The 12195-nt window shown below is 42.5% G+C and overlaps 1 protein-coding gene across 3 annotated transcripts in view; it reads right to left on the reverse strand.

Annotated features, from left to right (window-relative positions):
* Positions 1–9: 9 nt before the first annotated feature.
* The window catches only part of LOC116939849 (receptor-type tyrosine-protein phosphatase O-like), a 77817-nt gene continuing 65631 nt past the window's right edge, over positions 10–12195 (reverse strand). For all 3 annotated transcript variants that reach the window (XM_076065255.1, XM_032948756.2, XM_032948757.2), the window contains one exon: positions 10–8865. In XM_076065255.1, coding sequence (XP_075921370.1) covers positions 8710–8865 — 156 coding nt within the window. In that variant the 3' untranslated portion in view covers positions 10–8709. The remainder of the gene's footprint in view (positions 8866–12195) is intronic.

Raw genomic sequence — 12195 nt, forward strand, 5'->3', positions numbered from 1 at the left:
ACAACGCAATAGGCATTCATGTGTTTTTATTATACCCATTACGACATGAATGTGAGACACGCACAGGTGGCAGATATAATCTCCCTTGTAAAGTCCAGGCCGTGTGACACTGTCATCAGCGGGAACAGCATGCGTGGCGTTAAGAGAATGAGCAACCCATGCACTCACAAGTCACAACCTCGACAATGATGACACAAAAAGCAACGTCACGCTGCGCTTTACAATGTCCTACAGGTTCACATGAAGCTGCACGTGATGCGTCGTGTGGTTTTTTTAATCAGTCCTATAACTCGTTGCAGTATTCAACAATTCCGTATTCTTTCCGTAGCTTATTCCCTCCGTATCTTCGTGAAGTTGGGCTGGTGAGATTATGTGGCAGGAATGCGATTTAGGGTAAACATTGGCTGAGTGAATTTTGATTTAAAGCTTTCGTGACTGCAGTAATTCATATTCTTAGTTTTTTCGGTAAAGTCACGTTGAAGAGAAACAACAAAATAACAAAATATATATTAAAAAAAAAAGATCTCCAAAATCTTGAATAAACACAAGATCCAGGTCCGTTTCAACACATTACATAAAATCCGTGATCTGGTTCCGTCTGTAAAAGATGTGATTCCGGACATACAATACCCTGGTGTCTACAAACTAAGTTGCCTCTGTGGTAGTAGTTACATTGGAGAAACCAAACGCCATATCTCGGACCGCATTCGTGAACATAAAGCAGACCTTAAACACGGTAGGACCAACACCTCGGCCGTAGCAGATCATTGTTCTAATTCAGTAGGCTCACATGCCATTGACTTTTCCAAGACGGAGGTTCTTTGTAAGCCATCTGGCTTCCATGAGAGATTCGTTCATGAGGCTATCCACATATACAAACACAGAGACAATTTCAACCGAGAAGATGGATTCTATCTTAGCAATCATTGGAAAGATTTGATAAATCATTTCAGTTCTTGATTGATTGTTCACGCTTACAGTGCCTTTCAGACAGCATACATAAAAACAAATTTCGTCTCCCCCCTCCTCTTTTCAAAAAAAAAAATAGATGGACTAGTCCTGGCAAACTGCCATCGTTGCGCGTGACGCAAACGTTATTTTTATATATATAAATAAATAAACATGCCGTTTTCAAAATAAATTTATGCAAACCGACACACCTGATGATGACCGTTTGAGTTATGGTCGAAACGTCGTGAGAATTTTTTATTGTTTTATATATATTTTGTTATTTTGTTGTTTCTCTTCAACGTGACTTTACCGAAAAAACTAAGAATATTGGCTGAGTGTTTTAAATCACCGCGGAGTTCAATTTGGACACAAGTATTAATAGCGAAATAACACATCGTGTAGAACGTCAACCCAGACATATTTTTAGATGATTTCAAATCACTTTTTAAAAAGTAAAATTCAAAAACACTAACTTTAAATTATTATCGTCATTTTATATTCGTATTAGAAAAAAACATGCCCCACCAATGAAACTTAGTAAAAAGTATAGAGTTTGACGTACTGCATTTAGGAAAATTCATTCGTTCACTGTGTGGCGGCTGATTTCACTGGGGCACAACCGAGTCAAACATGAGAGTGCTTTGGGATATGTCCGTGTATGTGAGTTCCTTGGTCAGGTTGTTTTGTCTGCGAACGCATTACATTCTCTGCCGCCTGTCCACCGAGTGCTACAGACCACGTGATTTATTCTCTAAGTCGGCCAACCCCAGACCTTGCCGTTTCCCCAACCACATTTCGCAATGCCATTGTGCACAACGGATTATGTCAATAGCCATGTGCTCTGTATCGGGCACATGTTAAATGAATCATACTCGTAAAAACACATTCCAAGTGAAAACTGTAAATAAAATAACGGGACATTACTTGACACCGCTGGGAAAGTGTCTTCGTTCAAAGTTAGAGAACACATGCCGGTTTGTGTCATCGCGATTTTATAAAAAAACTAAACTGATTTTTTTGTTTATTTTACCGGAAATTTGATCAGCGTGGCGCCACAACACGGAGGTGGAGGCTTGAATGGACTTCTCATGGGCGAGCTGTGTGCAGCGAAAGCACCGACGATTGCTCATGTTCAATGCTTTTCAAAAAAACGCATGACATAATCCTGAAATTATTCAACGAAAAATTATTGTAACATTTTTTGTAGCTCCCTTGAAGGCAGCTGTATTTAAAACTCGTTCCTTTAAAGATTTTTTATTTTATTTTAAATGATATATGCTTAATATTTGGGAAACAGAGTGATTATATCAAATTATTGCAGGACAGAAATACTGTAACTTCGGCATATTAACTTGAGACGAATTATCTGCACCAGGGTTCAGGATTCGGGAGCATTACCTCTATTTGACCGGGGCATTAACGTTCCAAGGTTGGAGAAAAGAACTATGCAGGGTCGTTGAAGATTAACCTATAAACCTTTGATGCATCGACATTATTGATATCGTGTGTGTAATTCTTAAAATGATCACCCTAATATCCATTATGTTATTTTTAATAGCAAGACATTTACTTTTTAATATTAAATATTTAATATATTACATTTAATACTGACTTGCTGTAATTAGCTATATATGTACAATGTGTAGACCATACTATTGTTAATAGCATTACATTGTGATATACGTGTTATATAAATTTACTATTATTAATTATTTAGTTTTTCTACAATGTCTATAATGTTGAATATACTTAAGTAAAGCATTTACTGCGTAAGGCATTTTAAACGTTTGAGTCTTAGAACGTCTCGCTTGCCACGGCGGTGGGCAAAGTGAAACAGGGATTGGTGACAGTGGATTCCTTTAAAATCCAGTGGACATCGATCCCTCAAGAAAACTTCTCAAGTAGAAACAATATTCTTAAAAGTGTTGCACACATCAACACGGGCTGGCGAGCAGTATATCGCTCACATAACACAACGTAACACGCGGGGACAATGTGACGGTAGACTCAAGAGATGCATTTTGAGTTGCACGCTACTTGAGTTCACACTAATAATAAATCTTGACTTAAAGTTTTCGTGACTGCAGGAATTCATATTCGTGGGACTTTGGGTAAAGTCACGTGGATAGGTTATTTCTTTGAACCTATCTACGTGACTTTACCGAAAGACCCAAGAATATTCACACTTATAGTTTACATTTATTTCCGCAAGTCACCAACTGTTGCTACCGTGCTGATAAATTGGCACGATGCGAGATTGATTGTACATTAGGTGACCGAGCTAAAGCAATTTCAGTGGTCCAACGAGAAAGTAACGCCGTGTTGTTACACTTAGCACCTCATGGAGTTGTTAAACACATTTGTATACGCAACGTTGTCCTTATACTGTCGTGAAAATCATGACGCAGTCCATCGACTGGGGCCACAATAACAACGGCGGTACGTTGTCACTTCGTTTCGACGAACAGCCAGACTGAGCTTCCCTGAACACCGCAATATATGCCCCTTCATAGTCTCGTACACTTGAGTAACACTTTCGAGCGGTGTCCATGTAATTGAATAGCAGTGCAAATAGACTTTGGTTACATCTCATGAATGCATAAGCATTCATATATACGTGTGTGTGTGTAGGGCCAGGTTCAGGTAATGGTGCGTGTTCTTATTAATCGAATTTCTGGGAAAAAAATTTTCTCCATAAACAGGCATCAGGACAAGTCACCAACAACAATGCGGTTTAGGCCATATCGTCAATATTTGTATCTGGTCCACACACATAGAGCAGCTCTGGAAGTGCTTACAAATAATAGTCTTTCGTAAAATGTCATGCTGGATAAATGGTCGAGAGTGTGCTTGTAGTAAGATAGTTGAAGCAAAATCTGAAAACGTATTTTCTTCCAAGATTGCATTCTTGCTTCATTGTCGGTTCAATTGACTCTTGAAGACTCAAGTAAACAAAATAGGAAAAACATGTTATACGTAGGCTTTCACAAACCAATTTGGTTCTGATAGCACCACATGAGCATTTAATTTGATTGGCTCTGTTGGGTGGAAGTGGATTACGGTGCAATTTTTACCTACTTACACGATCTGATGAAATAATAATTAAGACTCGAAAGAATGAACACACAATGACAACTATTCAACTCGAGGTGGCTTCATCTTTGACAGGCAAAGCCAGATGCAGCATTATAAGGCAGAGTGAAAAGAAGATGCGGGACAGAACTGGTGCTGCCCATCTCTCCTCCAATCTGACTCGCTGTGCTTCGGCTGCCTGGGGCTCTGTTCGTCGCACATTTGGAAGCCGTTTGGATGAACTACGTGCAATTGGGCATTTTTTTCACCAGGATTCACCAATTTGGCCCAAGGTCCTGAAGACAGTCACCAAGGCGTAGTTACTCACCGTGAGGGCAGCATTTGGTAATTAACTAAGTGACTTCTCACGTGACTGCCGTTGTGTATTTGAAAGAAAAACAGTGACTGGGGGAGGAATAATTTAACGGGGTAACGAGTTAGTAAAGTTGTCCTTGAGTTGATATGCAGGCAATGGAAAACCAGCACGAAAGACCTAAGGTATCAAACGCATGTGAATTCATTTCAAATTTAAGTGAACATCCTAGCGGCGGTATTATATACCAAAATGTTGGTTCTGAATTCCACAGAGGACACAGGGGCAGGTGATCAATGTGGAATATACAATAACAAAAGATGGGTTCCACTTCTGGAACGAATGATCATATTGGTAGAAACGGGGAGATATATTTAAGATGAACAAAACATATTTGGAGGGTGGATTCGCAGCAAGGGAAACACCGATCCTGACAAAAATTACTTCAGCCTCGCCTACTCTGCTCGGGCAATCACAGAGGCCTTTGTAAATATATGCAAACTCTTTGTGTAGTCCCACCAGGACTGTATACAGGCAGGCCTGCTCGTATGAATGCTGACATGTTTTGTGAGTTGGTTGTCGACGTTCTAGCACAAGAGGTTCAATTTCACGAGAAAATTTTGGTAGCCGCAATTTGGACACATCTGTGTAGATCGTAGAAGCTATAGCCATGACAGATTATATTCACAGGCAGATTAATTATTCTACCTCCACAATGCATCCTCAATCACAATGTGCAGACGTTATGGGAAATATGGAGCCACTCACCCAGCTCCTTTGTAGCCACCTCTTCGTGCCCATGTTCTGTGCAGAGAACAGAGCCTATACATCCTCGTAAGGAAGGGGTTTAAGCTTCTAGCGCAGACACAATAGCTCAAATCCATCCAATGAGTTGGATATTTTGCCAGCGTTAAATGTATGCATGTGTGGATCAGGGAGCCCGCTCACGATCTACGACTCAAAAGGAATAAGAAGTAGAGCAAGTAGACAATACTCGTCACCCCCCATTGTTGGAGAGTGAATAGATATAACTCCTCTGCACGAAGTAGCGTGTGCTTTCCCTCCATGATAATGAGCAAAATACACGCGATCGCAGCACTGGAATTGGATCGCATGACACCGCCACGTTCTTATTGGCATCGTGGGTTATCATCAACTCCATTTGGTGGGTGTCACTAAACACAAAACAATGGTATCACTCCGTATCACCTGGGTGAACTGGGCAATGATGGACGCACAACCCGACATCGGCATCGCTGTTCACTTTCAATGGGAAATTAATAAACGCATCGTGATCCGCCTTCTGAAAATGATTTTCCAATACGAGGCATTGAGTCATACTACGTGATAAGCGATTTATAATAGCAATGTTGTTATTTCATAGTAGCAAACCAATGTATTGGTAGCGGTATTGCAGATACATGATTTGTTACGTCAATATTGACGCAAGTGACCTTGGTGAGACACGGACCATGGAGTCTCTCTTGAGTCTGTCGGCTCTTGGGGGAGCCGTGCACCATGCGTGCCTCACCAGGGCAACAGATTGGGCCACATCGCCACCACCATCATCATCACCACCACCATCATTACCACCACCACCACCATCATAAACAACAACCGCCATTCACGACTAAGTGGTGGTGAGGTCACCACGGCGCTTGTGCCAGGCTATGTGCACGTTGAGGCCACGTGAAGTGTCGAACGCCTGCTGGCAGGAGGTCACGGGGCAGACCCAGGTGCCACGGGTCGACTGACTGAGATGACTGGCCAATGCAGCACCTGTGCCCCCTACTGTGCCAACTTTCTGTGCTTTATCCACCCGGTGCTCCGCTCGTTGTTGTGAGCATCGCTCCTCTGCCTTCCATTGTTGTTGCAGGGCGACTGCCTCCAACTGCCCAGCAGCGTCCTTCACAAGCCTCCTCCACAGAGGCCGATCTTGACACCGCTGGCACCAGTTATCGGCAAGTTCACTCAGCTCCACATCCTCTTGTGCCACATCACTTCATTTCTTCTCTAGCTCGTGCTGCGCCCGTTTAGCCCCCTCGATCCGGCCGAACAAAAGCTGTTTCGGCATGCGGTGGCTGGGCATGCGGGCTACATGACCCAGCCAACGCAGCCTTGCCTGCCAGAGGAACTCACCGATGGGACTTTGTCCAGATCTTTCAAGGATTTGTGAGCTCACACAATCCAGCCTGGTTATATCCAGGATGGATCGTAGGCAGGCCATATCACCTTCAGCAAAGGCTGCCATCATCACCACCACCACCATCATCATCATTACCACCACCATCATCATCACCACCACCACCATCATGATCATTATCATCATCATCATAATTACCACCATCATCATTATCATCATTACCACCACCACCATCACTGCCACCATCACCACCACCAGCACCATTATCACCACCATCATCATCATTACCACCACCATCATCATGACCACCATGCACCCGGAACTGGTCAAACATATGACTGTGGTGGTCGGACATGAGAAAAATATATTTTTGAGTAACAATAACTAAACTATAAACTATTTTTATTTCACCAGGCAAGGCCCACTGAGCTATATAGCTCATTTTCAGAAGCGATCTGGCCACAAATGATAGCTCAACGAAGTGGCTTATCATGTGGACATTTATAGCAGCAGCTGAATACTCTAATCACATGTTTCTAAATGTGGAGGGAAAAACTGGAGGATCCAGAGAAAAATCCACGCGACCATGGGGAGAGAGACATGCGAACTCCAAATATACAGCGGGCGTCAGGGTCAGAATCGAACCCACAGCCTCCTGTATACCAGGCGAGGTAGTTAACATCTCGCCACCGTGACGCCCAAAATAATGTACTGGTAGTGGTAGTATATATATATTACAGGGTGGGAGGTTGTTGTTTTGTATGCCATTATTGTGCCAGGTAACAATGGTTTATGCCATGCGTACGAGATTGCTATTATAAATACATTAAGAGCACTTCGGGGATCACTATGCTTGTATTGCAATATCTGCAGTCGTCGGCAGGCCTTGTGCACACGACACCTGGCAGAGACACCTGCAGGTATTGCCGAGGCCCACTGCATAGGTCACCAAAGGCACAATGGAACGTCTGCAACATGGGTCAATTGATGATGTCACAGGCCTTGACCAAGTACACGTCACAGATATACGTCTCGTATTGAAAACACCTTCACCCGTTGCAGTAAACGGATGGAAAACATGGAATTTGTGTAAAGTTAAGCCCCGACTGAACCCACGTTGGGGTTGTATGCACCCTTCCTCAGCATGCATCGCCAGGTGATGCTGTACAACTGTTGACAATCGAATGCTGAGGATTGATGCTTGTGTGACCCTCTTGTTAAGAAAAGAAATCAGTTTTAACGTCTAATGGAACTCTTCTTTTGGTGGAGGCTGTTGCGATGATGCTATGCCAGGTGACCTTCACAGAACACGCCCCCACCCACTCCCTCAGTCATACACTTGAGAATTATTGCCTCCTGACAATGGCGGAGCCAGGATTTTCAGGTAGGGGGGGCAACCCCTCCAGCAATGAAAAATGATAGAGGAGTTGTTAGTAGTGAGTAAGGACTTGTCCCTTGCTTTTTATTCAACGCGTGTGCGGCGATGGCGCAGCCATCGATCGAGGGTCAAATTCGAACCGCGTTGTGTGATCGGCATCGCGCTCGCTGAAGGTGTTGATGCCTTCAGGGAAGTCGTGTACTGTATACACAACTGCGCACAATTCTGAGTCACTTATAACTGCTTTGCCGTTACTTATTGACAATTATGAACTCAGACCATTGCCCTATTATCTCATAGAGTTCCTGTCATGTAATAATATGCTACACAGTGGCAATGGGGGTCGCAAAATGCCGATTTATTACGAATAAACCCCAATGATCCACCCCCACCACTGGCTCCGCCAGTGCCTCCTGACACTATTCTTGGTCATATGCTCCGTGGACACACACACAGTCCTAACTGATGTCCTGTTGATGCAGGTGGAATATTACTACAACCATCCACAACGATATACAACTCTTGTCTAAACTTTACTGGGCTAGTACGGGACTAACGAGCTACAAGGACACAACAATCACGCCTCTCGTCCTCGCGTGGTCGTTCCACCCGCGGCGAATCCAAATTTTACATTTTATTAACGGCCGCATGCTCACCGACACAATAACAAATGCGATTACCAAGTCGCAGCAATAATGGTGGCTGTGAGCGGTTCGTAAGGTAACGAGGCTGTGTCCCTTTAAGTCCTGGCACCTTGGGGGACCATCTGTGTGGGTAGTTTTAGTTTTGTGTCTGAGCCAGCTGCTTCTATGGGTTTGGAACTCTAGCTGTGGTCATGATGTACTTTTGGCATCACGGCGAGGAATCCATGCAGCCCGGCCTAGTGGCGCGGCCGCCGCCCGGCGGCTCGGAGCTCATGTTCTCGAACACGATGGCGTAGGAGGGCTCCTGCCACTTGCGCTCCCTCCACATGGCCAACACGCACTTGTGCACAAACAGGTACTGGTCCTGAAAACGAAAAAAAACACACACACACAACACAAACACGCACGTGTACCGGTCACTCTGGTGTCAGAGATAATCGAGAAGTCAACGACAACTTTTGGGTCATGCGTCACGGGAGATGGCACTGACGGGGCACGCTCTGTGCTCCCAATGCAGCGACTACGGTTTGCATTCTCCCTCTGCGCGGGGTTGATTTGGGCTCCGTCTTGGGTGTGCATATGAATAAAGGCGGTAGGATGGGGTGTGACCATTTTCTTGTACACTTTGCCAATGTTAACATTTGTGGATTTTTGGAGCTTTTTGCACTGAAGGCCAGTGAAAACTGTAAGACACACTTTTGAGATAGGTTAATACAATTTGCAGCCACACTGACCACATCTGCCATATCACCTTTGGCAAAGGGTGTCTAAAGGGCCGGGCGTGGTCCGTGACCTCTTGTTTATAATGCCCAACTTGTACCCTCTGTCACTTTTACCTTTTCCCCGACAATACTCCTACTATTTTTGGTTCTTTCGGTAAAGTCACGTAGAAGGGAAACAATAAAATAATAAAAATATAAAACAATAAAATTCTCACGACGTTTTGACTGCAACACAAGCAATCGTCATCAGGTGTGAAAACCACAGCAAGAAAATAAAAAAAATATAATGCATAATGTTAGAGCTTATATTGGGCTGTTCATATAATGCATAATGTTAGAGCTTACATTGGGCTGTGTATACGATATAATACAATGTAGTTTAGATTGGAAGGTATAATATTGTAATGTATAGTAGTCTAGTTTATAGTATAGTTGTAACGCAGCACAGGACAGAGTAGCGTATCGTGGCTGTTTCTCTCTCTCCCCCCCTCCTCCGTTCCGAGCATAGATGGACTCGTCCGTCTGAATGCTCGCCGCTTTCTGTGGTGCTAACGTTGAAAAGAAACCTCTACTTTTTTCGACGTAGAATTGTAATGTATAGTGACTCATTGCTAGTAGCTCAGCTGATTGGATAGTATATTAAGTTTATTGATAATATTGATGTAGTTTATATTTTAGTTTTTTTAATCAGTTTACTATATGGTATTCATTATATAGTGTAGTGTATACCCAGTTACTTAGTGTTAATAGCTCAACTTATTGGAGAATATATTGAGTACATTGATTATATTGATGTAGTTTATATTTAGTTCTTTCACATCGGCTTATTGTATGATAGTTGGGTAGTTGCAGTTATTTAGCGTTAATACTGAATGCCTCTGTTGATATGTAAACTCTGACTTTAACATAGCCACTTCCGTGACCAGTTACATGCTAAATCCTCACATGGACATTATGCTAATCTCCCAGTTACATGCTAATTTCTCACTTCAACATCCTGCTAATCTCTTAGTACCTTTCAGTGTAATGTTTAATATAATTTCCCAGTTACATGCTAAATTCTGATTTTAACATCCTGCTAATCTATCACATTAACTTAGCTATTTCAATGCTAAATTCTTCTGTTGATATGTAAACTCCTTTGTCAAGGCGCTCTGCTCCTCCCACCCAGCTTAAAATACGCTGCTAAGCTTGGCAGTGTTCATTGGAACGCTGTCTTTCCGGCAGTTCTGTTTCTTCACCTGAAGACGGCTGCTTGTGTTGTGGCCGAAACGTCATGATAATTTTATTTTATTATGTTAAATTTTTATTATTTTATTATTTCCCTTCTACGTGACTTTACCGAAAGAACCAAGAAGATGAATCAATGCAGTCACGAAAGCTTTAAATCAGAACATCAATATTTTAACCAATTGTCCATTTTCTGAGGTAATCCTAACTAGCTGGTAACTGCAAGCAAACACAAAAAAATCAACGAATGCTCTGCATGCATAACGTGATTTGTTCACGCTCGCTAGTTACTCTTGTTAACTGCATTGTTTATATACGAATTGCCTTTGCCCTTTCTGGCAATAAAACAGCTGTGTTTAGAAGATGTTACAACGGAAAACTGAAACCTTTTGCAAGGAATCGTGTCTGCTATTGACCACAGACTTGCTGTGAACATGCAACAACATGTTTGCATGTTCACCACAAGTTCACGACAGGTATGTGTGGTTAATGCAGACGTGATTCCTTGCAAAATGTTTCTCTTTGGTGTTTTAACATCTTAACACCTGTTTTATTGGCAAAAAGCGTAAAACCAATTCTTATACAGTGGTACCCCGGAGATCGAACTTAATTCGTTCCAGAAGGCCATTCGAACACCGATTTGCTCGAACACCGAATTCATTTTTCCCATAAGAATGAATGTAAATGACATTAATTGGTTCCAGACACAAGAAATCTCTCATTATAAAGCATTTTTATACGAAGTTTACATGCATAAAATCATAAAAAAAACAAGAAACACAATAAATGGAATAAATGAATAAATACATGGAATAAATTACATAAATTAACATTGAACTTCACTTGTAGTAAGGAGAGTTGATGGCTTGAGTAGAAGGTGGTGAGGAGGAGGAGGTGGTGGTGTTATTGTTTGAAAGGGGAGTCCCCTTCCATAATAAAGTCGGGTAACTGCCCTTCTGGGGTCCTTTCTCTTTTGTGCCTCTTTTCTGCCACTAACTGCGAGTCACTTAAGCTCTTTCTGACTAAAAACTTATCTAAAGAGGTTTGTTTCTGCCTCTCACGCGGCAAAACCTTTGTCTGGGCAAGCGTCATGCATGCTGCTGGCCATACGCGTCTCAGCCGTGTACAGGCTCTTTCAAGTCGCGATTGCCCGTTCGACCTCCGAATTTCGTTCGGTTTCTGGGGCAAAAAATGTTGGGAAATCTCGTTCGAACACCGATTTGTTCGAGTTCTGGTGCGTTCGATCTCCGAGGTTCTACTGTATTTTGATACTGGCAAGAAAGGTCTGATGACGCATCGTTTATGATCAATGAGTTTAGAAAGGTATTTCACATGGTTCTAGCTTACCATATGGATTTTAATGTTTTCGTAGTAAATTTATATTGGCAGATGCATACATGATTATTCACCAACGACTCTCACTTACGTTATAATTTCACACAGTTATAAATCACCTCACGTATTCGTGTACAGGAAAATTGAGTTTTCAGGTTCATTCGGCATACAGCCGTTTCAATACGGGCAATTTTTTTTTCTATTTGTTTGTGTTTCTTCTATGTGATGGAACTTTGAAGGATGAACGATGAGATTTAAGGGCACGAGGTGATCAATAAGGTCAAAAAGAGAAAGAGTTGACAGGTGAGGATCCGTGTACGCCCAGTTGAGAACCACTGATCTAAACTAGGCCTCATGTCTCTGCGTCTCCCTCTAGAAATGTTGAAATCATTGTGCTTTGTAGTTAC

This window comes from Petromyzon marinus, chromosome 7, assembly GCF_048934315.1.
Source record: "Petromyzon marinus isolate PM22_M1 ecotype Great Lakes invasive population chromosome 7, UKy_Petmar_22M1.pri1.0, whole genome shotgun sequence".
Lineage (NCBI taxonomy): Eukaryota > Metazoa > Chordata > Hyperoartia > Petromyzontiformes > Petromyzontidae > Petromyzon > Petromyzon marinus.